The sequence below is a fragment of the Brachyistius frenatus genome, unplaced genomic scaffold (assembly GCF_029030835.1).
Source record: "Brachyistius frenatus isolate BFR_SWC_R1_liver_20210118 unplaced genomic scaffold, ASM2903083v1 Contig_96, whole genome shotgun sequence".
In the NCBI taxonomy this organism is placed as follows: domain Eukaryota; kingdom Metazoa; phylum Chordata; class Actinopteri; family Embiotocidae; genus Brachyistius; species Brachyistius frenatus.
The window spans coordinates 866,216-891,475 of record NW_027210695.1 but is presented as its reverse complement, the minus strand read 5'-3'; the positions used below and the strand labels follow the sequence as shown (position 1 = coordinate 891,475).

The 25,260-nt window shown below is 41.3% G+C and overlaps 1 protein-coding gene across 1 annotated transcript in view; it reads left to right on the top strand.

Annotated features, from left to right (window-relative positions):
* ptn (pleiotrophin) overlaps window positions 1-25,260 on the top strand; it is a 41,536-nt gene that overhangs the window by 11,491 nt on the left and 4,785 nt on the right. The window contains exons 2-4 of the mRNA XM_069711092.1: window positions 16,361-16,455; window positions 17,716-17,889; window positions 20,977-21,138. Of these exons, the coding sequence (XP_069567193.1) occupies window positions 16,362-16,455; window positions 17,716-17,889; window positions 20,977-21,138 (430 nt within the window). The 5' untranslated portion in view covers window position 16,361. The remainder of the gene's footprint in view (window positions 1-16,360; window positions 16,456-17,715; window positions 17,890-20,976; window positions 21,139-25,260) is intronic.

Below are 25,260 nucleotides of genomic sequence, written 5' to 3'. Positions count from 1 at the left end.
AACACGTGTGATTATTTTCCGTGGTTGAGTCATCCGAAATTAACTGCTTTTTGTCCCCTTCATGTGGAGAATCGAAGTGGAACTGAGAAATTAGAACCATCATTTAGCCCTAAAATCCTAATTCAAACACCTACCTACTGCTGTAAAAGAAATGAAGTAATGATCTAGTGATCTAAAGGGACATGTGGAAATGATGAGGAGAACAGCATGAATATGCAACACTTTTTAATAGTCTGCAGAAGTGACCGGTGATTCATTTTTGAGCCTGTAAGGTTGAAGCTGTTCTACTTTACAACCTCATTTTACAGATGTGAACCTGCCGACAGAACAAATGGCATTATTTTACTCCACAAGACAACAAATGTGGCAAATTGTGCGACTGTAAAGTAACTTGATGTCTGATGCAGATTAATCTGTTTCTAAATGTGATACAAACAGAGGTAGGAAAAACTTTTCCTGTCAAGCTTTCAGATTTAAACATTTTAAATTAAAATATTTATTCCTTGTTTTTTTCCCCCCAAAACACTTCTAAACCCCGAGTAATTTTTTTTTAATAGGAAAAAAAATAACTGAACATTCACGATGTAATTTCACAGGGGAGATAGATCGATGTGTCCCTGACTCAAATAAATGGGTCGATATTATGCTTCTGCAGGGCTTGATGACGCCCCGTTCATTTGAATCAGGTGTGATGGATCAATGAGACATCTGACACGCGCAGGTTGAGAAACACTCGTGTATACAACTCAAGATGAGTGTCACCAATTCGGTATCTGATCGATTGTGAAATATGGTCACAATTTCACCTCCTGCTCCTCCTGAGTTATGGTGTTGAGTAATGGGCATGAAAAGTGTCAGTGAATTTAACCTTCGACCTTTTTGGATCTAAAATGTCATCACCCAACCTTTTTTTTTTTATATATATATATCTAACTCGACACTTGTGTGAAATTGTCATATTTAGCGTGTGAATTCCTGAGTTATGGCCACAAATGGGTTTTGTGAGATCACATTGACCTTCGACCTTCGGCCATCAAGTTCTCATCAGTTCTACCTTCAAATTTGGCACAGATTTTCTCTCTGATTTAAAGACATTTCTTAAAGGCAATATCACATTTAAAAGAAAGGGACAGACGTACAGCGCTATCACCGACATGGAGGCATCGGAGACGCAACTTCACTCCCCTCTCCAAGTTCACCCTAACTGTGGCCATCCATCTTTCAGTATCAGACAGGCAGCCAGGGATATTTGAGAGGGGGGAAAAAAAAAAACTGCACGGGGGGAACAAATCCCCGACCGAAGCAGCAGATAAACGCCGTTATTCAGTGCTGCACCTACAGCTCCCATCTCTCTGCAGGTTGCTCTCCTGGGAGCAGCATGTCAGTGAATTTTAATCAAGCAAACATTTCAAACTGGAGATGGGAATCGAACAGGGGGTTTTGGAGGCACGGGCACTAAATCCACACCTGCCTCCGGCGTGTGATGGGCACATGTGGTGCAGACTGAAGGGTCACTGACGGGTGTCCTTGGCGGGGGAACACAGTTGAAAATGACCACTGATTATTGCCTCCCCACCAAACCGCACAGGTTTAGTGATTAAAAGTCCCAAACTTGCTCGCTTGCAGTCATCCCTGAAATTGGAAGGATATTGAGGTAATGCGGCAACTCAAAGGGCTGCAGACCCAGACTATTGTTGTTATTTTAAAATCAATAGGCTTTTTTTGTTTGTTTTTAGGCATCGCTTGTGGGGGCTTGTCTGATTGAGGGCATGCGACATGCGTCTTGTAGATGTTGAACTGTAACTATTTCTCGCCGCTGCCGCTGCCTGTGATCTGAGGTGAGCCTCAGCCTGGAGGGAAATTTACTACTGTTTGCCTTTGTGAGGCTTTCGTAATCTGCAGTCAGGCTTTGTTCCACTGCCACACAGGCTACAAGGGAGCCAACAGGGCTGAGGTGCTTGAGCAAAACAAAGAAGCCGTACTGTATCTTTTGTTGTTCACCATCCGGGACCGTATAGATCTTTAATACCTATTTCAAGAAGGTATGAAGAGACGCGTATAAAGGCACCTCTGAGTCACAGTATGTGGGCTCAGGAGAGCACTGGTTTAAATGTGATGGGTAAATAGATATAGCAGATACTGTATACATTCGAGTGCCTATGCCGGCAGTGTGACACCAATACTGTAAACACAACGTTACGTCTCGTCAGATTGGCGGGAAAAGCTGTCAAAACTGTCCACCACGATTTGTTTTGCTAAACTGAATGAACACGATCCGCCCGCGCTTTCTCAGTTATTGTCTTGCTTAGATGTCAGACAGTCAAAACTTCTCATCTTGTGCGTATCTCGGTGACAGCACAGTTTAGCATGCCTTGCAAGCTAATGTTGCCGCCGTTGTCACGACGGCGTCTCTCCAGATGCAGGGATGAGATCCGCAGGCAGAATGCCAGACGAGGAAAGAGAGGGAACATTCGTCTTTTGACAGTTTCCCCCTCACTGGCTTCTTCTCAAACTCGGACACAGCACACCGTAATACTCCTGATGAACGTGTATAAGTAGATAATTCTGTTTTGGACTTTGCTGCGAATAACAGAACGGGCAGTAATAAAAGGAAATAATCTTCTCATGCGTCACAGTACATACACTCGACGTTATTGTCTACAAACCTGATGCATAAATCTTTTCAAACAGACTCTATACTGTTATATGTTTTGAATTAAAACAAAAAAATAAAGCCCACCAAATAATGTACATTAGGTTATGTCATGTTTTGACTGCAGAGAGCAGAACATATCCGGAGCTACTTGGCACTCATAAATTTCCAACTGCTGACCTTGAAGCTCAATCTACTCTATTAAATGGAGAGTGGTGGCTGACTCGGTTGATACCACACTGCACAAAACTTTCTCTTTTGCTTTACTTACAGACATCAGGTTGACAGAAACATCAGACTTGTGACTGTCACGGCATGCACTAAAATATCTATTGAAAACATTGGTATTTAAAAAAAATTACATCCACATTATAGTAGCAATCGCAAAGATTTTAATTGAAGTAAAAGTCTGTTAAGTCACTGTTATTCCCGAATGAGGGAGCACAATGGTGATTGAGCCAGTGGCCCGCTGATGAAAACCCTTGTGTTTGCAGTACTACGAACTGAACGAGCTGAAGAAGAAGCGCTGTACTGTTTTTTTTCTGACCTCTGCTAGCATTGCGAGAAATTGGTTACGTTGACCAAACAAACAAAGAAAAAAAAAATTCATGAATACAGGTACTAAAACTTCAAAAGAAGTGCGGATCCAAAGAAAAAGAAATGATATCACTGGTGGCACTGTTTAGATCTCTGGTGAAGCGAAGTTCAAATACACAGCTGCAGTTACCACTTATCTCCATAGATGCCGCCAAAGAGAAAAAGACGGTGATCTCAGAGGTTATTTGAAGATATCTTTTCTTTACTATAAGAAGATTTCGCATATTTATAATTTTATACCTGATGGCAGATTCAGAATTGCCATTAACTAAATTTGTCAAGGTGTCGTTGAAGGCAGGGTATTGTTCTCTTACAGAATTTTATATTAATCTCTGACTTGTAGTGACTGCTGTCATTTTTGCATGACATCGAATCATATTCATACAGCTCGGCTTCACTCCCGAGCACGCGCACTGTAATGTCGCATAACAACGGGAGTGCATAAACTCCCCGGGTGAAATGAACTCCTCGCAGTGCGCCTGCTAAGTGAGCACAAAGTAAAAATCTGTGACATTTCTTTTTATATAAATTAATTTGATTTTGCTCTTCGTCTGCTGCTCGACTCATCAAAGCTCCGATTTACCGCTCTCAACAGCTGATGTTTGGTACAGTAGATGTTCTCGGATTGATGCACATAGTGCGAAGACGTTTTTGGTTTCTGATTTGTTTGAGATAAATAGATGAACGTAAAATGATGAAGAAAATCACTGCAGAAACTCAAACTTCAGGAGAAGATACAAAAGAAAAGAGATCTCGGCGGTGAAGGAATCCCATCGAAATAAATTTGTGGCGCCTAATGATATTCACACTCTTACTGCACTCTGCGAGTACTCGGCCTGGTGTTGGTCCTGGTCCTGGTGCCTCCCTGCTGCTGTTGCTGTGACCATGATGCTGCATGTGAGCAGCTGCTGTGGAATTACAGGTAACTGCGGGCATTATCGCGCCATCAGCAGCCGTAGACATGCTTACCTCTCAGCCTCGCATGTGTGACGGCCGGTTTGGGGGGAGGTGGGTGGGAAACCTCTGCGAGGAAATGTTGGCGTGTGTGTAGGCGGTAGACGTGGGTTATCTGGGACAGGAATCATGGTTAAATCCAGAGATGAGCAATACTTCCTCTCTGTATTGTGTGGTAAACAGTATACAGTCCTCTGCTGTATCTGGACTCAGTTCACGCTTTCAGCCTGCTGTCATTCGAGCCGGCCGACACATGGGATAGATGTCACTTCTTGACATCCCACAGCCACCAGGAGGTTCCCAACCAGATGACACTTCTGTTTTGTTCTGTGATAAAACATTTTTTTTTTTTTACCAAGAGGGCCCAAAAGTGTCCCCAAATTTCTCCTTGTAAAAGGGGATTTTTTTTTTTTTTAAACAACTTTCAAGAATATAGACGTTCAAGCGCGCAGATAGTTAAAATTGTATTGATTTGCAAATCCTTGCATTTTGAGTCAGACTTCTCTGTTCTCTGTCGTGCTCTTAGAAGACTGAACCCTTTGTGTGTGACACTGTTTCTGAGAAACCTTTATTCATGCCCTTTATTCTGATCTCAATGTCAACTTTGGAAAAAAAAACCTTTTTCTTCTCGAAGTCAACTTTTCAAGGAGAGTTACTTTTTTTTTTTTTACATTACTAAGGCTCGAACGCTGGTCTCATCTTCAAGCTGTTAGTCATTAATTTCTGAATCCTAAATTTAATTTAGTTCTTTTTCACACATTAAAGGAGACAGTCTGAAAACCTGCAGGAGGCTGCAATTAATGAACAACTATTGTATGTGGCAGCTTTGTATCGGATGATGTTCCTGAATTAGATTGTGAGTGAAAGCCTCTGGAAAGTTTTGTAAAGTTATACATTAGGATGTGGAAAGCAGTGCCTGCAGCCACATTTTGAAACATAGCCTCCATTCGCTGTGAGGTGTTTCGTTTACGCAGTCAAAGCTTAAAGCGCGATACCAAGGAGGGCCACTAGGGGCAGACTCGAAACAACTTTTGTCGCCAACAGAATTCCATTCAAAAAGTGTCAGCTTCTCTCGTGAAATGCAAAGTCAGTATATTTCTTTCGCAAGTCATTGTGGTGATTTGGTCATTAACAAAATTTCCGCCTGATCAGTGGTCCTTCTGAAAATAATTACATAAATGATTATATATTAGCCCAATAAGAGATGCCTGGGGTGCCAACCCATTCTTATCCCATCACATACTGCCATTTTTTCAAAGCAGTTCACCTTTCATATTGGTGCACAAGATGCCTTCGGTTTCGGCAGCTGAACTACAGATTTTTTTTGCCTGCTGTAAACAGTATAAGCCTCCTGGGGATGAATGCTTAATAATAATAATAAAAAAAAGATCGATTTAATTAACATCTTTCAATTTACTTAATTAATTAAATGCATTTGGGGCTCACAGACTGGCACTCATGTATGTGCCCGTCACATACGGCAAAAAAAAACCACAGAACCTAAAACACACAGTTGAAATAAACCTACGGAACAAACCTGTGGGACTGTAGTTAATGAAAATTTTCTCTCTCTCTATATATATATATATATATATATATATATTTCGCTATTTTACTGTACTACTTACAAGTGAGTCATGACTGACAGCCATATCTGCTACCGCATTATGTACAATAATCCCAAGCAGATAAAGTGCATTCTCACTTTCAAGAAGCCTGTGATTATGGGGCTCTTTAATACGCTCCACTCCAAAATACGACGTTCCACGGTCTGTTTACAAGCAAAAAAATTAAATACACCGAGATATGCACGGCGCTGCTCAAGTGGACAGAAACACAAATTCTCTGTATAACAAACAGCTAAGTACACTGAATATGAAGCGGAGAACGGAAGAGATAGAAGAAGAGAGAAGAGGGGGGGGGGGCGGTGGTGGAGGAAAAGGAGGGAAGACGGCTTAATCAAAAGGCGGACAAAACTGCCCACGCTGCCTGCAAAGGCTTTCTCATCCAGCATACTTTAATGAACAAGTGACTTAAGGTGCTTTCAGCGGGTTCCTGAGAGGAACACACACACACACACACACTTTCACATAAAGATAAATGTTGTCTACTCAATTAGACAGACACCTCTAAATTGGGGCCTTTGGGGAGTAGGCAGAAGAAAGCGACCGAGAGTTGGACAGAGGGAGGGGGTGACTGTTGATGCTAACAGCGTGGGCTTGAGGGACAGAGCGGGACGGAGCTCTTGTTCCTGGGCTGTCAGCGACTACCGGAGGGGAGGGGAAGGGGTGTGTGTGTGTGTGTGTGGGGGGGGGGGGCATCAGACCGCACAGGTCCAGCAGCCAGACAGACAGCATCTGAAGGGAACAAGCCCCGGCTATTTCTAGCAATTCAAAAGGCACCCGAACGGAGAGAAAAGCGAAAAGGACAAGCAGGGGTGATAAGACGTCCCCCCCTGCTGCCGCCAGGCTGTACATGGGTGCTGCTATACTGTAGCTTTCTTCACTGAGAAGAATATTAATGGATACGATAAAAAATAGGGCGATACAGCACATCCATATCAGTGCGATATAAAATGATGAAAACCTGTTGACTCAAAATATTCACACTTTATAGACATAAAAGGCTAAACATCTGTGTTTAGCCTTGTAACATGAAGAATATTTATATAAAATGTACATTTATGAATACTGTTGCAGTTATAGTATAACCTTATATCAGCAGTTTGTTTGATGAAAAAGTCTTTGAGAGTTTGTAGTCATGTCAAGGCATGTGAAGGGAAAAACAGCAAAAAAGAAAACAGAAGAACGCTTGCCAACGTTATCGGTTATTTAATGACTTCCAGTTGACACCCCACACACACGATAAAGGAGTTACGCAGCTCCTCTAAACATCAATGATCTGAATGGATCAAATTTGGATCTGAAAAACATCTTCAGTGTTTTACAGCTGCTCTTTTCCTAATTATTATCTGTGGGGAATATTGCTTTTTTTTGGGCCAGCGTGCAACCAAGCAGCGACCGATCCATTGGGTTGTGAACTGATGTTTTGAAGCGCTCAGCCTGCCCATTTTTCATCCTTCTCACCCCTCCCCTCCCCCTCCAAACGTACCTTACTTTGTGGCCTAATATCTCATTAATTAGGGAATTATTTTCAGAAGGGCCGCCAGATCATTGCACAGTACACTGCAATACGAGAGGGCAACTAAAGACAGAAATAACTTTTGTTAACAGTGGCAATGCCTCAAAACCTTTGCGCGCTCAAGCACAGCGCCCACAATTTTCACGTTGTCTGACATTTGTTTGAAATGTTTACCCTCTGAGGCACTTCTAAAAACACGTTGGCTTTCTTGGTATTTGTCCAACTTGTCTCCACTGAAAAGAAGCCCATATTGAAAGTTGAATCCACTTGCGTGGCCCCCATGGCACTCTTTGTGCAGCCTTTGTGAAAACATAGGCTAAATTATTAGAAAGTTGAATTAGTGGTATTGCAGTTTGATAACCCCACAAAAGGAGGATGATTGATAACTGCTGGAGTTTATCTTGCCAGTTATGGTGTGGGGTTAATAACGCTGCCATGATGCTAATAATATAGAAAGAGAGGGCACAGAGATGAGTGGGAGGATAAGCAAATGAGTGGGTGTTCGGAGGCGTCGTATAATATGATCGGAAACTCATTTTATGTTGGCCGTTACGTAACCGTGGTTACGTAACCTGAGCAATGAGCTAAGAAAGGGGTGTGGCCACTAGAGCTTGCGCTTTTTGTATTTTTCGCCTTTTATTGTTGTTGTGTTTTTTTAAGTTAAGCGACTGCAGAGAATCTTGAGTCGTCAGTATTGATCATGAACTGATCAGGTCAGGTCACCTTCCCAAGTATTTTCAGAGGTCTGGCAGAGTCGGGTATGAAAGACTGGTTTGCCCATGACAGGTAAGATCCCCCTGGACGCTTTGGGACAACCTGAGACAAGAACAGGAACAAGTACTTGTCCTGGTTTCTGCCGCTAGCGGGAGCAGTGTGCAGCGCTTGTTCTTGTACAAGAACACCAGATCCATGGAGCTTTGAGAACAATGTGTGCCTCACTTTGACTGGTGCATGATGGGTACCTGGGACTGGGAGATGCCCCGAGACCTGGCCTCCTTTCTTCAGGGTCCAATGTGTCTTTTTTTCTTCTTTTCTTTTCATTTTGTCTTTTTTTTTCATTTTCAATTACAGCAGTTTCAGCTCGGATGCTCTCAGAGCTTTTGTTTGTCATCCTTATTATGACATAATTATGACATTATGAATGATTAAACAAGCCTATCATTCTGCACTGCTGTTCAAATTTACCTCTGTTTTCAGGACTTGGCCTCACACACACACACACACACACACACACACACACACACACACACACACACACACACACACACACACACACACACACACACACACACACACACACACTGAAAGGCAGCCACACATGCTGTTTTTGTCCAGGTGCGAGGCTCCCTGGGGGGCTCCTCCAGGGCTGCTCTGAGAGATAGCAGGGACCCTCTCCTCACATTCTCTCCCCCACTGTCTAACCTTTACAAAACACAAGTCAGAAATGTGTGGCATTTTCCTCTGATCATCTGCACCTAAACAAATGAGAAATGGCGGCGTACCTCAATTAAAAGCATCCTACGGCCCCCATGAGACAACGGTTCACTTTTCTTCAATGGCAGTTCATAATCAAACCCGGAGGCGTTATTGCAATCACCTGCATTTTCTTCGCTTTACGTATAGAATTTACCTTATAGTAATCCATAATCCTGCAGTAACCTTTAACTTGACTGTTATTGACTTTCGTTCTGTCACCCGACGTCGTTAATAGCTGCACATTGGAGGCATATGCTCGACTTTACATGCTTGTCTGCCTCTTTCAAATGCCTTCCTCTGTCCTCTAGTCAATACACTTCTCATTTCATCTGTGCTGAAATCTCTCCAAAGCTCAGCTCAAGGAACACACAAACTGCAAAAACTCCTAAATAAATCCTTTCAATATGCCCTGTGTCTAGATGAGGCATTCGCTCCTCTTCTGAATCACAACTACCGAGATGGGAAAGCCACTCAGAAGTGGATTTCTCTGTTTGACTTTTCCCAAGGACATAGTGCTGTATTCTCTGTCTGTTACTGAAGATAAACAAACGGTGAGCCACACAACAACAACAAAATCGGTCAATGCAATGGGGTTTTTCGTTTGTTATTGTTTTTCTAAATGTCAGAAGTTACTTTGTAGGAACAGAAATCATCATCCATATCTGTTTGCAATGTTTCATATTCCATTTTTATAAACAATTGTGTGTGTTTTTGTTTTATACTCAGGTAAGGCTCATCAATTTTGCAAGAAAGGGAAGAAAAGTCAGCCCAAGTCAGATTTTTCTGAGAACTTTTCAGAGAAAACTTGAACAGCAACACAAAAAGCAGCAGCAGCAACAACAACAACAAATATTGTCCAGACTAGAACTAGTTGAGGTATTGAAACCACTTGCAGGGACAAACAAGGACAAGCATGCAGTTAAGAGCAGCTTAACACCAGTTTAAATATGGACTGGACCTCGTGGAAGAATATTTTTGTGTTTTTATCTGAAATTTCTTTGCTTCTTTCTGCGGAATTCGCTCCTATTTTTTTTCTAAGTGACACACGCAAAAAACATCATGGCTTCCAATATTTGTTATGTGGCTCTTTTCGACTTGATAAATTCAACCTGTACGGAGGACGTGTGCGTTCATGAGAAGACTCGTGCGTTCCGCTCCATTTGTGTGCGAGTAGTGGGAGAATATTACAGATGCTGTGTGTGAGCAGAGTGATGCAATGTGGAAGGAATTTCTTATAACAGTTTAACGTGAACTTAGACTCCAATAAATGCCTAAAACTCTCCGTGACCCAGACAGTCTGCGGTCAAGGCGATGTGGCGATAACAGAAATGGACGAAAGAACAGTCACGCGTGATGTTGTGCTCCCGGGTCTGCCGACGGAGGACGTGCCACTTGACTGCGAACCTCCGTGAACCCTCAGAGGCAGCTGGGCGTTCTTATGAAGATTCGCCCAGCTGACCTTTATCCAACATCGTCAGTAAGACTTTAGACAAGTGAGAGTGACCCCGTTTGGCCGGCTGTCTGCTGTGTGTGTGTGTGTGTTTCCCTGCTGGGCATGTGCACAAATGTGAGTAGGATGTTTAGTACCTGCATGCAGTAGCAGAGAGAAGGAAAGTAAAGATGGTCGGCTGTCTTCTCCGCTTTCCTTTTGATGACCCAACATCGGCTTGAGTCACTTTTTCTTCGTGAAGCCAGTATTTATCACTTGGAAGAGAACTATGGGTGCCAGACTTAAGCTACCTTTTCCTTACGATAGCATGTTCATGTGAAATGTACCTCCAGAACTGAAAGTTGTCTACGAGAGCACGGAAAGGCTAGAGGGCGAAGGAGGGCAAAAAAAAAGGAAAAAAAAAAGCTTAGTTCACAAGACGAAACATGCTTATTGCAGCATGTTTTCTATTTGCCATCTCCAACCTTCTCTTGTGCAAAGTGCACATGTGTACGTTGTCTTTTTTTTTTTTGTCTCTGCTGATCTGTTGTTTGGTGTTTTCCGGGCAATCAGCCTTATGTCATGCAACACGTTTGCCTGCCATCCCTCTTCTTACTTAGCAGATGGAATAGCTGGAAACTGACTGCTTGCTCCTGTATGGCCTGCTGTTAAGCTGTGCTCTCTGTTGCAACCTGTATAAATTAAAACAGTACTTACATTTTGTAAGCCTGCCTGAATGTGGAACCATTTCATAGATTTACCTGCTGTTCCACTAATGTTGGTCCAAATATCTCCTTAAATATAATCGTAAAAGAAAATGATTTTCAAGACCAACATTAGCTGATTATTGTAGCCACTTAAGGGCAGCAGAATAGCAGATGAATCATCATTTATATTTCTATGGCTAAAAGTGGTTAATGATGTATAATTAAAATCGAATATCTTGTCATCTGTAAGATCACATACAGTATATGTGCTCAGCTTTGCCCTGTTCATTTCTCATTGACTTTATCTGCTGTCAGTAATGCGTTCATGATTTGGACATTGACTGCACCCAACGAAAAGCCACTCAGGGGTCCATGCTAGGATTTCCCCAGTACAAGTGACCCATGCGACACCTTTGACATCATTACGTTGTCATTTGACTCATTTTTATTAAAAAAAAAAAAAAATAGTTTTAGATTTTAAGTTTTTTTCTAGAACTAGATTTGTATTTTGTCTATTTTAAATAATGTTTAGGGTTTTAATATATCTTAATGCTCCATTTGACTCAAGTGAAAAGCACGTTTGGACTAAAGATCTTATAGGATAAGAAAATATTACCTCATATATAGACTCAACTGTAATTATTGCATGACGCAGTCAGAGAGAGCTGTTAGAGACTTGCTTTCGGAAATGACATCCTTTGATTTGCTAGCTCAAGGGGCAAAGAGTTATTTAAAAATAAAAACATGTTTAATTCATCTGCAGCTAAGTGGTATTTTAAATGCATACATGTGTCGAATCATAATATTTGTGTTTCTCATTATCACATCACAGAGGAGGTGTTGCCTAATTACGTTCTGCCCTTATGTGTATAGACTGCATAGTGTGAGTTCTGTGATTATTAACTGGATTGTGAGAGGTTAATGGTTTTAATCGGAGAAACCAAAATCCATTCTTCACAGAAGGATAATGGTAGAAAATGTTCTCGCTCGGCCAGTACAGCTAATGACCCCAGCGGGTCCCCTTTCCTCGGGCCAATTGATTCATTAAACTGTTCTCTCCTTTATTCCTACATTGTTGACTCTCTCTCACCTCCTTCCTTCATATGAAACGCGAGCCGAAGGATCTCATCGTATAAATAGATTCTCCTTTATGTACTCGGTGGGGATTGCGAGCGAGGGGGAGAGACGGAGAGTGCTTCGAACCTCCGGAGTGCTGGAGTGTCTTGTGCATATTTGCAGAAGCACACAGGGAGTCACTGAAGGTCCATCGATTGGTGGCCAGTATTGGCTTTCCTCCTCCTCCTCCTCCTCCTCCTCCTCCATCCCCCTCCCCGGGAACCCACAGCTGTGTCTGGATCAATGGGCCAAATGGGAGGGTTTGATGGGACTAATTCTCACTCGCTTATGAGCCACACCGACCGCTGGACGTTTCTGATGTTCCAGCTAAAGTAACTCCATTAGTGTGAGGTTTGCAAACATTCAGTTCTCCTGTCCTTGTCTGAGCTCAGGTGGGGGTGGTGGTGGTGGTGGTGGGTGGGTGGGTGGGTGGGGGGATTCAGACTTTAATTGCAAGTGGTTTTCTAAATGAGATTGTATTTGTCCCTGAGTTTAATACATATTAACTAGACATTTAAACTAAAGTTTGCTGTTCAGTTAGAATCTCCTGTCTCTTAAACCAGTGGATATACATTAAGCAATAATGTGAAATCCGAAAATGATTTCTTTGCCAGCTGCAAGCAGACATTTACAGCTGAAAAACATTTTGCACTGTGAGTGTAAACTGACTTTGGGCATCAATTTTCGAAAAGCTACTGACTGACCAACGCTGACTCCAAAGAAGGAGAAGGAGAACAAGTGCTTGGTATCATCTGAAATTGTAGTAAGTGTCAAGATGGACAGTAGCTTGAAGAGATTGGTTTTCAGCCTGTGGAGGAAGACGGGCAGTGACTCTGCAGTCCTGACATCCTGAAAACAAAATGTCATGTTGTGTTTGTAACTCAGTGCACAAGTAAAAAAATATATATATATATTATCCCACTTTCACAGTGGGTGCACATAACCTGAATGTGTTTGCGTGTTTCTCTGGCTGAACTTAATCAGTTGCCCACATGTGAACGGCACAAAACTGATGTCCGTCCTGGTCCAATTTCTGGTGGTCGATGAACACAGATTGTGGCTCTGGCTTTTTGCATGTGCAGGACATTCAGTACATTTCCCCTCAGTATTAGGGATTTGTTTTGCAATCGACTGTGACCAGTCCATCCCAGGGAGTCACATTATCTGTATTTTTAATTATGGCAGCTTCCTGGAGGAAGGCTCATCCTAACCAACACGTACAAGAGACCAGATGTATAACCTCTTATCTTTTGCTGACCATAAACAATGCCTCTTTTAGAACCTGTTAAAAAAAATTCAAGGACTCTTTGGCAACTTTTCTAAAACATTTTCTCTTCCCACAATCTCCGGGGCATAAAATGACTTTCTTTTATTTGAAGAAGATTCACTTCACTAGACCTTCTGGAATTGGCAATATCCTGCCTTAGGTATCCAGCCTGGAATCTGGGGGCAGGTTAGGTAGTGATGAATGACTCTTTTTCTTCTTCTACCTGCATATCAACTTAAACAGAACATTGAAACATGTGCATTTTTCGATATTCATCAGTATCTCCTTTAAATAATCTGGACAAAATACATCTCCAGCAAAACAAAACACAAAGTCTTTGTCGGCTATAATGAAGGATGAGTCGAGGGATGGCGGTGAACTGAGTTTATACTAAAACCCCCACTGCTTTAGCCAAATTACGGGGGTCTGAGTCATGATGAGAGGCTGATTCGTGCTCAGGTTGCCAGGAACCGAGACTTATAAGGAAGAAACCTTTGTGTTATAAAAGCTCTTCTTCTTCTTACGGTCACAAAGTGTGGAGCTGTAGGTGTTTCTGATTGTGTTTAAAGAAAGTGAAGGAGAGGAGAGGATTAATGGAAAAAGCACACGTGGATGTCCTTTAAGTTGGCGCTTCTTCGCGAAGGGTTACGCAAGCAGCGCACATACCGACTCAATAATAGTCAAATGCTCCGACCCACTCAGTCATCCATTATAGGTGCTGTCGTGCTCCGGAAAGAAGAGCTAGATGGGGACTTTCATATCATTTATTGACTTCTGGAGGAGGAGAAACCTGTCCTCTTTCAGGATTCTTTGGCTAAAGAGGAAATGGTTAAGTCACCTTAATTCCACGACTTTTTTTTTGCTTTAACCTTTTGTATGGAGAGCTCAGTCAAAGTCATCAGCCCCGTTCCATATTATGCCAGAACTGCACCAAGAGCCCATCACTGTGTGTGACTAACTGAAGGAAAGGCTTTCTTATCTTTTCAAAGGCAACAATGCATTTTTCGTGGAAAAATTATCTTTATCAGGGAGCTCTCATTGGGTTTTTCTCTATGAAACTCGTGTGTGCACTTCTTACTGTTGGGATTCAATGATTTTTTTTTTCTTCTTCCTTCTTTGGGTTGTGGAAGAGATGAATAATTTGGAATCTCTTGAGAGACAACATTAAAAACAAAAAATATGGGCGATGGAGTCTGAAGTATTTAATCAAAACCGGGTTTGTCTGTGAGCTGCCTCAGTCAGAAAAGTATAAAATCCATCATGTGAAGGATTCAGACGCCTTCTCCTGGCAGGCAAACTACAGGCGTTGCTGTAAGGCTCATTACGACTTTCTAAGAAGTGTTGGAAGACATTAACGCCGAGATAAAACTCACTTCAGTAACATCCAATAATTACATAGAAGATTTGAATACCTTTTAAATTTCAGAGGCTTTCACTGTCACTCAGACTTAACTTATATGAAATCTTAAGTGAGTGAAATGAAAAGTTGGGAATACAGGTTTATTACACAATGTGATGGAGGAGGGGCTGGAAACCAGCTCATGATTAAAAAAAATAAAATTACAAAGGTATATTATTTCCCTGCCAGGCTCAACTGTTCTATGGGAAGTTGAGCCCAGAGGAGTGTTGTTGGCGTCAGACACTCGGCTCGGTCTCATGCTGTCTCCCTCTCAGAGAGCGCTGTCTGCTGGAGGATCTCACTTGGGGGGGGGGCAGCGGAGAGCACAGTGGAATTTTTTGTGCATTAATTTAATCTCATTGCATTAGCCTGGTGACAGTGACAGTAACGGCTTTCTGCTGATCCAGAACCAGCAGGAGCGTCAAATAAGGAAGGAAATTGTGATGCATAATATCTCAGTTTGATTTGTTTAACCTTTTATATATATATATATAGATATATATATATATACACACAAATACACAACGGAGCTGTCTTGCCCTTTTCTCGCTGCAGGTGTAATCTTTTCTTCAGCAAATATTGTGCAGTTCAGTAAGCCCGTTTGGACTCGAGGCCTCTCAAACTACAAACCTCTGGCCTGTTTTGCACCTAATGGCAGCTCAAAAAGCAAAGAAGAGTGAAGGGAGATCTCCGCATCAACTGTGTTTCTAATATTTTATAAAGGAAAGAAATATTAAGATGCATAACATTTCTTCAATCATTTCTACTTCTTATTCTTATGCTAAATTAGGGCTTCTCGGGTCCAATTTTCCTCCTGTTTTAAATAAAACATCCTCCCTGATTGGAATCATTTTTATTTAAGGTAATGATAAAAACCAACATCTATGTTAAGACTGGATCTGTAAATGGACACAATTTCTGTTTACATTCACTTTTGCTACAACAAAATGATTCATGTTTATCTTATGAACATTTCAAATGTATGTTTTTTTCTTGTAAAAAATATTCATGCTGATTTTATACCTGCGTTGTTTACATCCGTTTACTTGCTGGAAGTCTTCTGCTAGTGGTCAAAGGCTCCAATGAAGCACCTTTAATAACAAGGTCAAATCTTGATGAATCTCGGTGAGCATCGATGTTTCTAGTTTCAGACTGAAGGAAGCAAGAGTTTTGAGACATCATATCAAACTTGTGGTGACTTTTTACCCGTGACAAGACTTCAATGAGACTGACAGCAAACACATCTATGACTTTCAGTGTAATGGCAGACGATCAAAATGTGACATTGGGAATGACGCAAGATAAGAAATGGAAGTTCCCCAGGCTCTTCCCCTGGTCTCATGAGACTTTTGGACAACATTTGCTTTTTTTTTTTTTTTTTTTTTTTCTTCTTCTCCTCTTCCTCAAGCTGAATGTGTCACGTTCAAGAGCATTTTTAAAGAGTTTTCAAATGTAAGACGTCATTAGTTCGCGTCCACTTGGACGAGACAATCTAAGGAAGGCTCCCCAGAACAAGTGTTGGATTTACGCTGAACAGCGCTGAATAGCACTGACTGCTAACAGTTGAACTGTGTAATGACAGTCGGATTCTGCCTGAACAGTTGTCTCTTCTCACTTTCAGAATGAATGGACAGAAGCAGTGGACACGGGTGGCAGTAATGGCACTCCTGGTGCTAACTGTGATGGCAGCTGAAGGAGGCAAAGGAGAGAAACAAGGTGATTCACGCAAACCATCTGTACACTTGTTCGGTGATGAAGACGCGATTTCTGCCAGTTAACCTCACATCAAGGGATGTAGAATACATAGTGTTACCACAGTGCTGTGTCCCTCTGAACAACAGAACTTAAAAAAATAAATAAAAAAATAGATGCATTTTTCTTTTTTAACTTAGAGTTTGAAGTAATTGGTCTCCTTTGAGAATTTACCAGAAACAAATAGCAATAGTTTGCAAAAAGGGAAATAAGTTAGATAAATCCCACTTGGGTGAAGAAAACAACATTTAACCTAATTTAAATTCAAGGCAAAAAGCACATTTGCATTGGAAATTAGTGCGAGCGCCTAAGCCCATTACAACTGCCTTGAAATAATGTGAAAAAGTCCAAGAGGGGGTAAATACTTTTTTAGACTCTGCAAATAGCAATTTCAATTTAGAATATAAACAAACATCTTCTAACACAGTTTTAAATATAACCAGGGCTGCAGATGTGAGACTCAACAATGAGAACTTCAGACCTGACGTATACAAGACTCCTGTGAGGCTTAAAACTTAACTCCTGAAACAACTGACTCGTTCTTGAAATGTCAAGTTTTGACTAAGTATTCGAGATACACCAAAAATAACAGCATCAGTTAGGTGCTGCTTGGCCACTTGCTTTAGGTATTTGAGTTTTAGCTCTTGACATCAGCTGTGTAAAACCACATGATTAAAAATAAAAGGGGAATGTAATTTTAATGGTCGGCATTCAGAGATTTAATAAACTTCCATACTGTCTGAAGACTTGTCACTTATAAACAGCTCTGGCTCGACCAACTTTGCTTGTTTTTTAAGTATCAAAATCAGTGCAGAAGAACTAGTATTATCAGCTTTTTCTATTCTTGTGAAAACCTGCTGCCTACATAACCTTCAATGTAGGTAGGTAGGTAGGTATATACTTTTATATGTAACAGAGTCCCTGTCAGTTCAGTCAGATGTATTATACGAGTAGAAGCTAATATAGCCTCTAGCTGCTCGTCTCAGCAGGGATGAGGCTACAGGGATTTGGTACGTTCACTTCTTTCCCCCAATCAGCATCACTCCGACATTGCGCACCTTCATCTGGATCCTTAAAAGGCTTCGTTCAACTTTTTTCACATATGCAGCGATACTCCCCTGGAACTATTATTAAACTTTGATTTGCCCCTTCAACTCCTTCTGCCATGACATTGTCAGCGGGGTAACAACACTTGTGTTTGATACGTGCGGCTCATTCCTACAGGAAAGAAGGAGCGCAAGTCGGACTGCGGGGAGTGGCAGTGGAGCGTGTGCGTAGCCAACGAAGGTGACTGTGGACTCGGCACCAGGGAGGGAACACGAACCGGCACCGACTGCAAGCAGACCATCAAGACTCAACGCTGCAAGATCCCCTGCAACTGGAAGAAGAAGTTTGGAGGTGAGGAGAAATGTTCGGACTTTGTAGAAAAAGAAATATAAATAAGCAGCTACTTGAACTGGTATTTACCAGATATTTCCTCGTGGGATTTTAAAGGTCTACTTTTTGATAGTGTTTAAATAATCTACATCTACTAAAAGACCCATATAAGTCCCGTCCTTCTGTACGAAGGCATGGCTCCTATCCGTCTCACTCCACACGTCCTCATGATCGATTGTGGCCCCGTCATTCACACAAACCATTGTCCCATTTTCCCAAACAGGAATGAGTAATCTAGCTAATGAGAGATATAATAGAAATCTCTGCTGCGAATATGATGCATTGTTTTGGAAAACGCAGGAATAATCATCTTTTCGGGCTCGAGACTGTGCAGCTTTTACAAGCAGAAAATGTCTCCCGGTGAAAAGCCCAGGGGACTTTTGTTCCCACGGTAAGGCCTGTCAGGCAGGAGCCTGCTGCTCTGCAATGAGCCTGTCACCAATGATGAACACACTGCAGGAAATAATGGCCCTGCTAACCGACGACATAGATTATAGCAGCAAAACTTTTGGAGGAGTGGCAATACATTACACGCCTGTGGCCTTTGAATTGTGGAAAGTTACTTCAGGAATGAAAAGAACAGAAAAGAAAAGTCTGAGTAGTAGGGGCCAGAGATCTTTGCAACCTGAGAGCAATGCCTTTTTTAATTTGAATATTTTTGGTAATTAATTCACAATTTAACCCTGGCAGCTAGAGCTGCATTTAGACACTGTATGGTGCTGCTGAGTGAGATGTCTGTTAGCCATTCTTTAGAAAACTGCTCAGGCTGGTAGACTAAGTTTTGGTAGGTAGCATACTGCATTGAAGAACAGCAGCATGTGTCTTCATTCGCACTAAGTGCAGCTCTGAGGTCCTGAGCATGAAAGATTTCACAACCCATTTAGCCAAAACTGTTACGTGTGATTAAAACGCTTAAACCCCAAAAGATCCTCAAAACAAACTCGTGAAAACTAGGTTAACGGTGGTTTTGAGTTTGCAGCACATGGGCCACTTTGTTCTCCGTACGTACGAATGTTAAAACAGGAAACGTGTGCAAAATGCTGTGGAGTCAGAGTTTCCAGCAGCGTAACCCCCCCAGAGGAAAAGAAAAAGAAGAGAAGCACCTAACAAACACGGCTGCTAATGGATCTGAATATAATAAACCTGAAAAAAAGGTGGTACAATGTGCTGCAGTGGCTGAATCCACAGACACAAAGCTCAAACAGATAAATGATTCTAAAAGGGGTGAAAGCTGAAAGGAGACACTTGATGGAACCGAGGCATCATCTGTCAAAAACAAAAATTCAGCAGGACTGCATGTCAAAATATCTGCTTTTAAACGAGATGGAGATTATGGCAAATACCAGTCTGGCAACATAACTATGATACTTTGCTCCCCAAACATGAACAACATGCACCACAGCTATGACCGGATGCATGTATGCTACATATTATGATGTCGTTTGACAATACAAATACATTAAATTCATAATGACTAATAAATTAATTATGACTTTTTTTTCTCTTTTCATTTTGATTCATAATTTTCTTATTGTTTTAATTGGATATAATAGACTAATATAGGAATGGTGCAGAATATCAAAATAAATATCTTTGAGTATCCAAGGTTTTTAAAAAAAATGATTTGCTTTATAAAATGTTGATGGTGATAATAATAATCATACAATTTAAATTGTATAATATGCTGTAAATAAGTGGAATCCAGAATAGAAACAGAATATTTGGGTTTACCATGATAATGTCCTTCACAAACTACATCTATCCATCAATTAATACAAACATTTAACACGATGCACCGATATAAACTCCCTGCTTCAGCCTCAGAAAATAATTCCACATGATGACAGACCAGCAGCCAGATGTTTTTTTTAACTTTGAAATGAAGGCCTTAGAATAATAATAATAATAATAATAATAATAATAATAATAATAATAATAATTGTGATTCAGATCTTCTCCAGCAATTAAGAAATCTCATTTAGATGTCTAGGACTTGGAATGGATGCATCGGTATTCATGAGTGGGTGTGTTCACCCTTTTATGGCATTATTTCACTGTCCATGTGACACCTTAAAGAGGACATGGGCTGCCTGAACAAAAATTCCCAGGAGCCCGCAGGGCAACTCTCTCTCTGTGACAAATTCTAGGTATGGAGGCACAGGTTTTTTAAAAAAAAAAAAAATTTAAGTTGGTTGCTCAGGAAGTCCCTGTAGGATTCTCGCTACAATGGCCCCATCACTCACCCTCCCCTGGCCTCCACACCCTCCTCTCATCGGCCCCATCTACCCACCTCTCCCCTCCCTCTGATGAGCACCCTGGGATCTCAGAAGCTGTGACAAGGGGTCTGATGCTTTCATGTGAGAGGAAGCTGACGAATGAGTGTCACGGTCTCGAGGGAGCCCGGCTTCATGGGCAACAAAATAATGGAGGGCGATACGAGAGACATGGACAACGCGGTACACAAACAAACACCACATACACACGCTCTTCAAAAGACCATCTCTCTTGCATACACCAGCCGCCGCTGCCATTTTACGCCGCAATCTTGCATCCTGGTTGAGTTTAAAGGTGGGTTAAACGTAATATCAAATGAAAACACACACGTGCGAAATGGTCCTGCTGAAAGTGCTTTCGCTACTCGGCTGTCGAGATCGTATCCATCAATGACGAAAGGCAGCCAGCCTGCTTTTCGATTGCATCCATCTGTTAGCGGGTTTCATCATATAGGATACATAAGATCAAAAGCGTGATGCACCATCTGCTCCTCTTAGCTGCAGCATATGCATCTTTTATTGTATGGCTGTTGGGACGCTTTCTATTGACAGGAGGAGGTAATAGCCAACTGTTCATCAAACGGCCATTCAAAGTATATGACTCACAGCTCCTGATGCTCAGTGGGTTTGTTCCACTCACTGATTGCAGATTCTTACATATATTGTCATTAAAAAGCAGTCAATTGTAATTGTGTCCTTTTAGCTTCTATAATATTCCCTCTCTGAAGGGCTTTCACGAAACAAAAGCATCTAATTAAGTCTCTTGTTTCTTTAGGGGAATGCAAGTACGACTTCCAGGCTTGGGGGGAGTGCGACCTGGCGACGGGCAAGAAGAACAGAACGGGAGTGCTGAAGCGAGCGCTCATGGACGCCACTTGCGCTACCACGGTCACAGCCACCAAGCCTTGTGGGAAAATCCCCAAGACCAAGCTGCAAGGTAAGCCGAGAGGAATGAGTCATCGGGAGATAACATGTTGGCCTCGGTGGACGGCGTGGAGCTCGTCGCCGACCGCGGTTATGCGCTGAAGTCCTGCCGATGCGTCTTCGAAAGTGTGGAACGTGGGTCTCCGCTCGCAAAGAACAGGACGTGATGTTCTACTGCACAGAAACAGCAACAAACTAAACATGCAGGACATTTTAGACCCAAGGGCTCAAGTTAGTTGAGAAAATTACATTTTCTATATTGTAAGCTATTTACATTATTCGCTACCTTTTTCCTTTAAACAAGTCTTAATGTAGAAATAGGAAATGGCAGCTCTTGTAAATACTGACATCACCTGCTGCTTCAGTGGCTCCCAACCTTTTTTCATCTGACGTACACCCACGGGCCTGTCAGGTGGACTCGAGAACCCCTTTATCAACGCCACCTTTCATGTTCAAATGGGTTCCTGTGAACTTATTTTAAACTGGATGGTATTTAATACTTCAGATATACAAATTTACATGATGAACGTTGTTTTCATCCAGTTGAACTGTTTAGGTCAGACTGGTCTGAGCTATTAATTCATTAGTTTAAGCTCTATATTTTAACTGTAGATTTTAACACCCATCAATTACGTCCACAGTTTTTATTTAACGTGTTTATAAATCACTTTTAGTTATTCTTTCCATTTCTGAACTACTTTCAGCTTATGGTTACTTAATTAGTTGAACCGTTTGTCCATAATTATTTTACTATTTTAACAAGTCATCCACGTCTTCTACTGACTTCTCCATTTACCAGCTATTCATGCATTTAATAACCAATTTCAACTATTTATTTATACTTTTAGCTAACAGTTTTAATTGTTTTTCCTTTATGTGTCGCGAACATTTTATTTGTTAATCCTAAGTAGTTAACAATTTCATTTGTTTAATGATACTTTTAGCAAATAATTTCCACTGTTGACCATACTTTTAGCTAATAGTTTCAATTGTTTACCTTTGTATGTGTAGCTAAAATTAATTAATTTTGTCCTTACTACCTAAAAATGTCATTTTTCTATCCATGTTTAGCTTAAAAAAATGCAACTGTTTGCCACTCTTAGCTCAGTATCAACTGTTAATTCATTGTTAGCAAACAAGTTCAACTCTTTCAACAGTTTTCCATATTTTTTTTAACAAGTAATTCAACTATTTATTCTATCTATTATATTAAACAATTTTGACTTCTTTCACTTTATTTGAAGTTAGCCGGTTTCAGTCTGTGACATTACAGCGTTTTACTAAAGTTCAGCACAGCATCTTGTTTCCTTCAGTATTTGTTTTGTTCAAAAGCCTATTGCTCTTTAAACACCGATAAACACATCAAACTAAAAACTACTGACGAATCCAAGAGCATGAAATATGCCCATATTCAATGAAACGTGCAGTTTCATTGTCTTTTACGAGCCTTGTTCATGGACTTTGTACGGTAAGACAGATTCGCTGAAACGCATCATCTCTGAATCGGGGCTGTGATGCACGAGCCTTTTTTGGGGCTAGTTGGAAAGCTGGAGATGGTTTTTACTCTCCGGAGAAATCACATGTCGGTTCGGATCAAAAGCCAAACGCGTGCAGAAACGAGCTGAAAGAAAGTCCTGGAATGATTCTTCTTGTAAATCATCACTGTCAGATCGCTGTAAACAGTTACAGGGGATGTTAGATCACTCGGTTAGCTTAATTAATTATAGCTGAAGGGATGTTTACCACTTGGGCGTCTCTGTTTCTTCTGCTGAGCTTCCTGCTGACAAGCTTTGTTAAAAACAGAACTTTCGAAAACGGCGCAAAATGTACACTCGGGTCAAAATCGCAGGCAAACCAATGTGAGTTTCATCTTAATTCGGACGAATTAGTATCAGTATGTGCATCGAGGAATACAACAGAATGAACTTCTTCTGTCCTCTTTGTGATAATCACTGTGAAAGTTCAGTGGGATGCTTATCTTCCTCCCCTGGTTTATCTCGGTCTGATTGCATCTTTGCTAAATCCAACAAACCCTTGCAAATGATTTAATCTCAGGCAATGCCAGCTGTGATTCACATTCATATTCAATCCACCAGCAACATGATGGAAATCCTCCTACTTAAGCGCTGAGATGAAACATTGAGTGACAGTATTAAGGAAGGGGTGAATAGGTTAACTCACTATTCAACTATAATTACAAGCTTGCGTCAGTCACGTCAAAAACATTCAATCCAGGGGGACTGTTTTTTTTGTTTTTTTTCCCTCTTCTACTTCCCACATTCTCTGGAAAAATGTCAGTTATCAGAAAACTTGAGTAGAAACAAGATGTGACCTAATGGGAGAAGAGTAAATAACCACGTGGATACATTATATTCAACTATATTAGTCTGCTTGGTGTAAAACTGGTGATAAGAAATCACTTGATTCATTCCAAGTGACTCGATGCCTTTTGTTGATTTTTGTAAACAAGGATGTAATTGACCCTCTGTGAATCTCCCATTGTTCAAACAGGATTATAATGAATGCAGAATGGCTGCCAGTGGCCATAAACTGCACCCTTATCACGCTCGGCAGATGACTCGTCTGCACACGGGGTTTAGCACGTGGAGTTTACTTAACATTACTGCCGCTTCATCAAACAACCACAGTCATCAGATGAAGCCACAAATTTCAGAGATAAGACGATGTGCGCACTTAGGCAGTCTCTTCGTAGGTGTGGGTGTGTGTGTCTGCAGTGCTGTGAACTGCATCGCATCTGTCTGCTCGACTGTTTGTCCTAAGATTTTATGACAAACTCTATTTGACTTCAGTTACATTTTTCACTCGGCAGCGCCTCATTAATGCAGTGTGACAGGAAGTTTCTGGAGGATCTGCGCTGTATTTGCCATCTGTGGCGCTTCGAAGCTGTGCAGCATCTATATCTTACAGGATACAGGATATAAAGGAATGTATTTCGATTTATAGAAGGGGAGGGGTTAGAAATACAGAGCATCAGGGATGACATTTTAAATTGTGAGACAAATAATATTTTCTGTCACGTGAAACTGTCCGGCAAAGAAAAATGACATTTGAGCAAAATCCCATTCAATCAGTCTAGTACTTAATAATAGTATTTATATATAACAAAGTTTTTTGTGGTTAACTTTGAAAGACTTGAGTAATGTCAATGCATCAATCCATCCATTTGTTGTTGTTTTTTTTTTACCAGGGATGGGCATCGCAAGCAAAAATAGCACTCAGTATTCGGTGGGAACTATTGAACTATTTGAAACCTTCTCCTGCCGCAATACGCGCAGAAAGTGAGACTCACTGGTGCTTCAACAAATGCCATCACACTTAAAAACCCCTTGGCTGGGACAAAGCTGATGGGAAGTCTTTAGTTTCTGTCTTTGAGACGAGGAAGACCGTTTGCTCTGCACCTCGAACATCAAACTTAACCTTACCTAACAAAGCCAGCCATCGATTGTTGACGTGTGGACGGACCGTCTGCTCGGCGCTTCGCTCCCAAATGACTGTGCATAGTAGATGTAAACTCATGATATGCTAGCTGTACCTGGTGGAGATAACACGACACCTCATTTGTATATTCTGCAGGGGTTCTACGCAGAACTTTTTGACGGCTGTCGTCGTCTTTGCATGTCTCAGCTGTTAGCTGCGTAGCATTTCGTCTCAGTGCCACTCACATGGAAGTTGGCAAATAGCTTTTAGGTGCTGTATCGCCACCTTATTGCAGTACTGACACATTAATACCAGGTACCAGTGAAAAAACAAACAAGGGAAACAAGAAAGGACAATAGTCTCAAACTTCTTTTTCAGTTTTTTATGACTTCCAAACTTACAATCGATACTCATCTCTATGTTCTACATTCACATACGCTGGTCAGCGCTGCCAGGCATGGAACCTTTCCTTTAATTCAATAGGAATTCTCCTGGTATCTGAAGTATTACTTTGCAAATATAAATAACTTTTTGCCAAATTGATGAATTACTGCCGCACGTCATATGTATTGAAAAAAAAATAAAAAAAAATCCATAAGTCAAATACGAGGTTAGCGGACATGTGTGCAGCGCTGCATTCCTGCGTGCATCAGTTCTAATGAAGGTCACATGAGCAGATGAAGTGTGACAAGTAGAA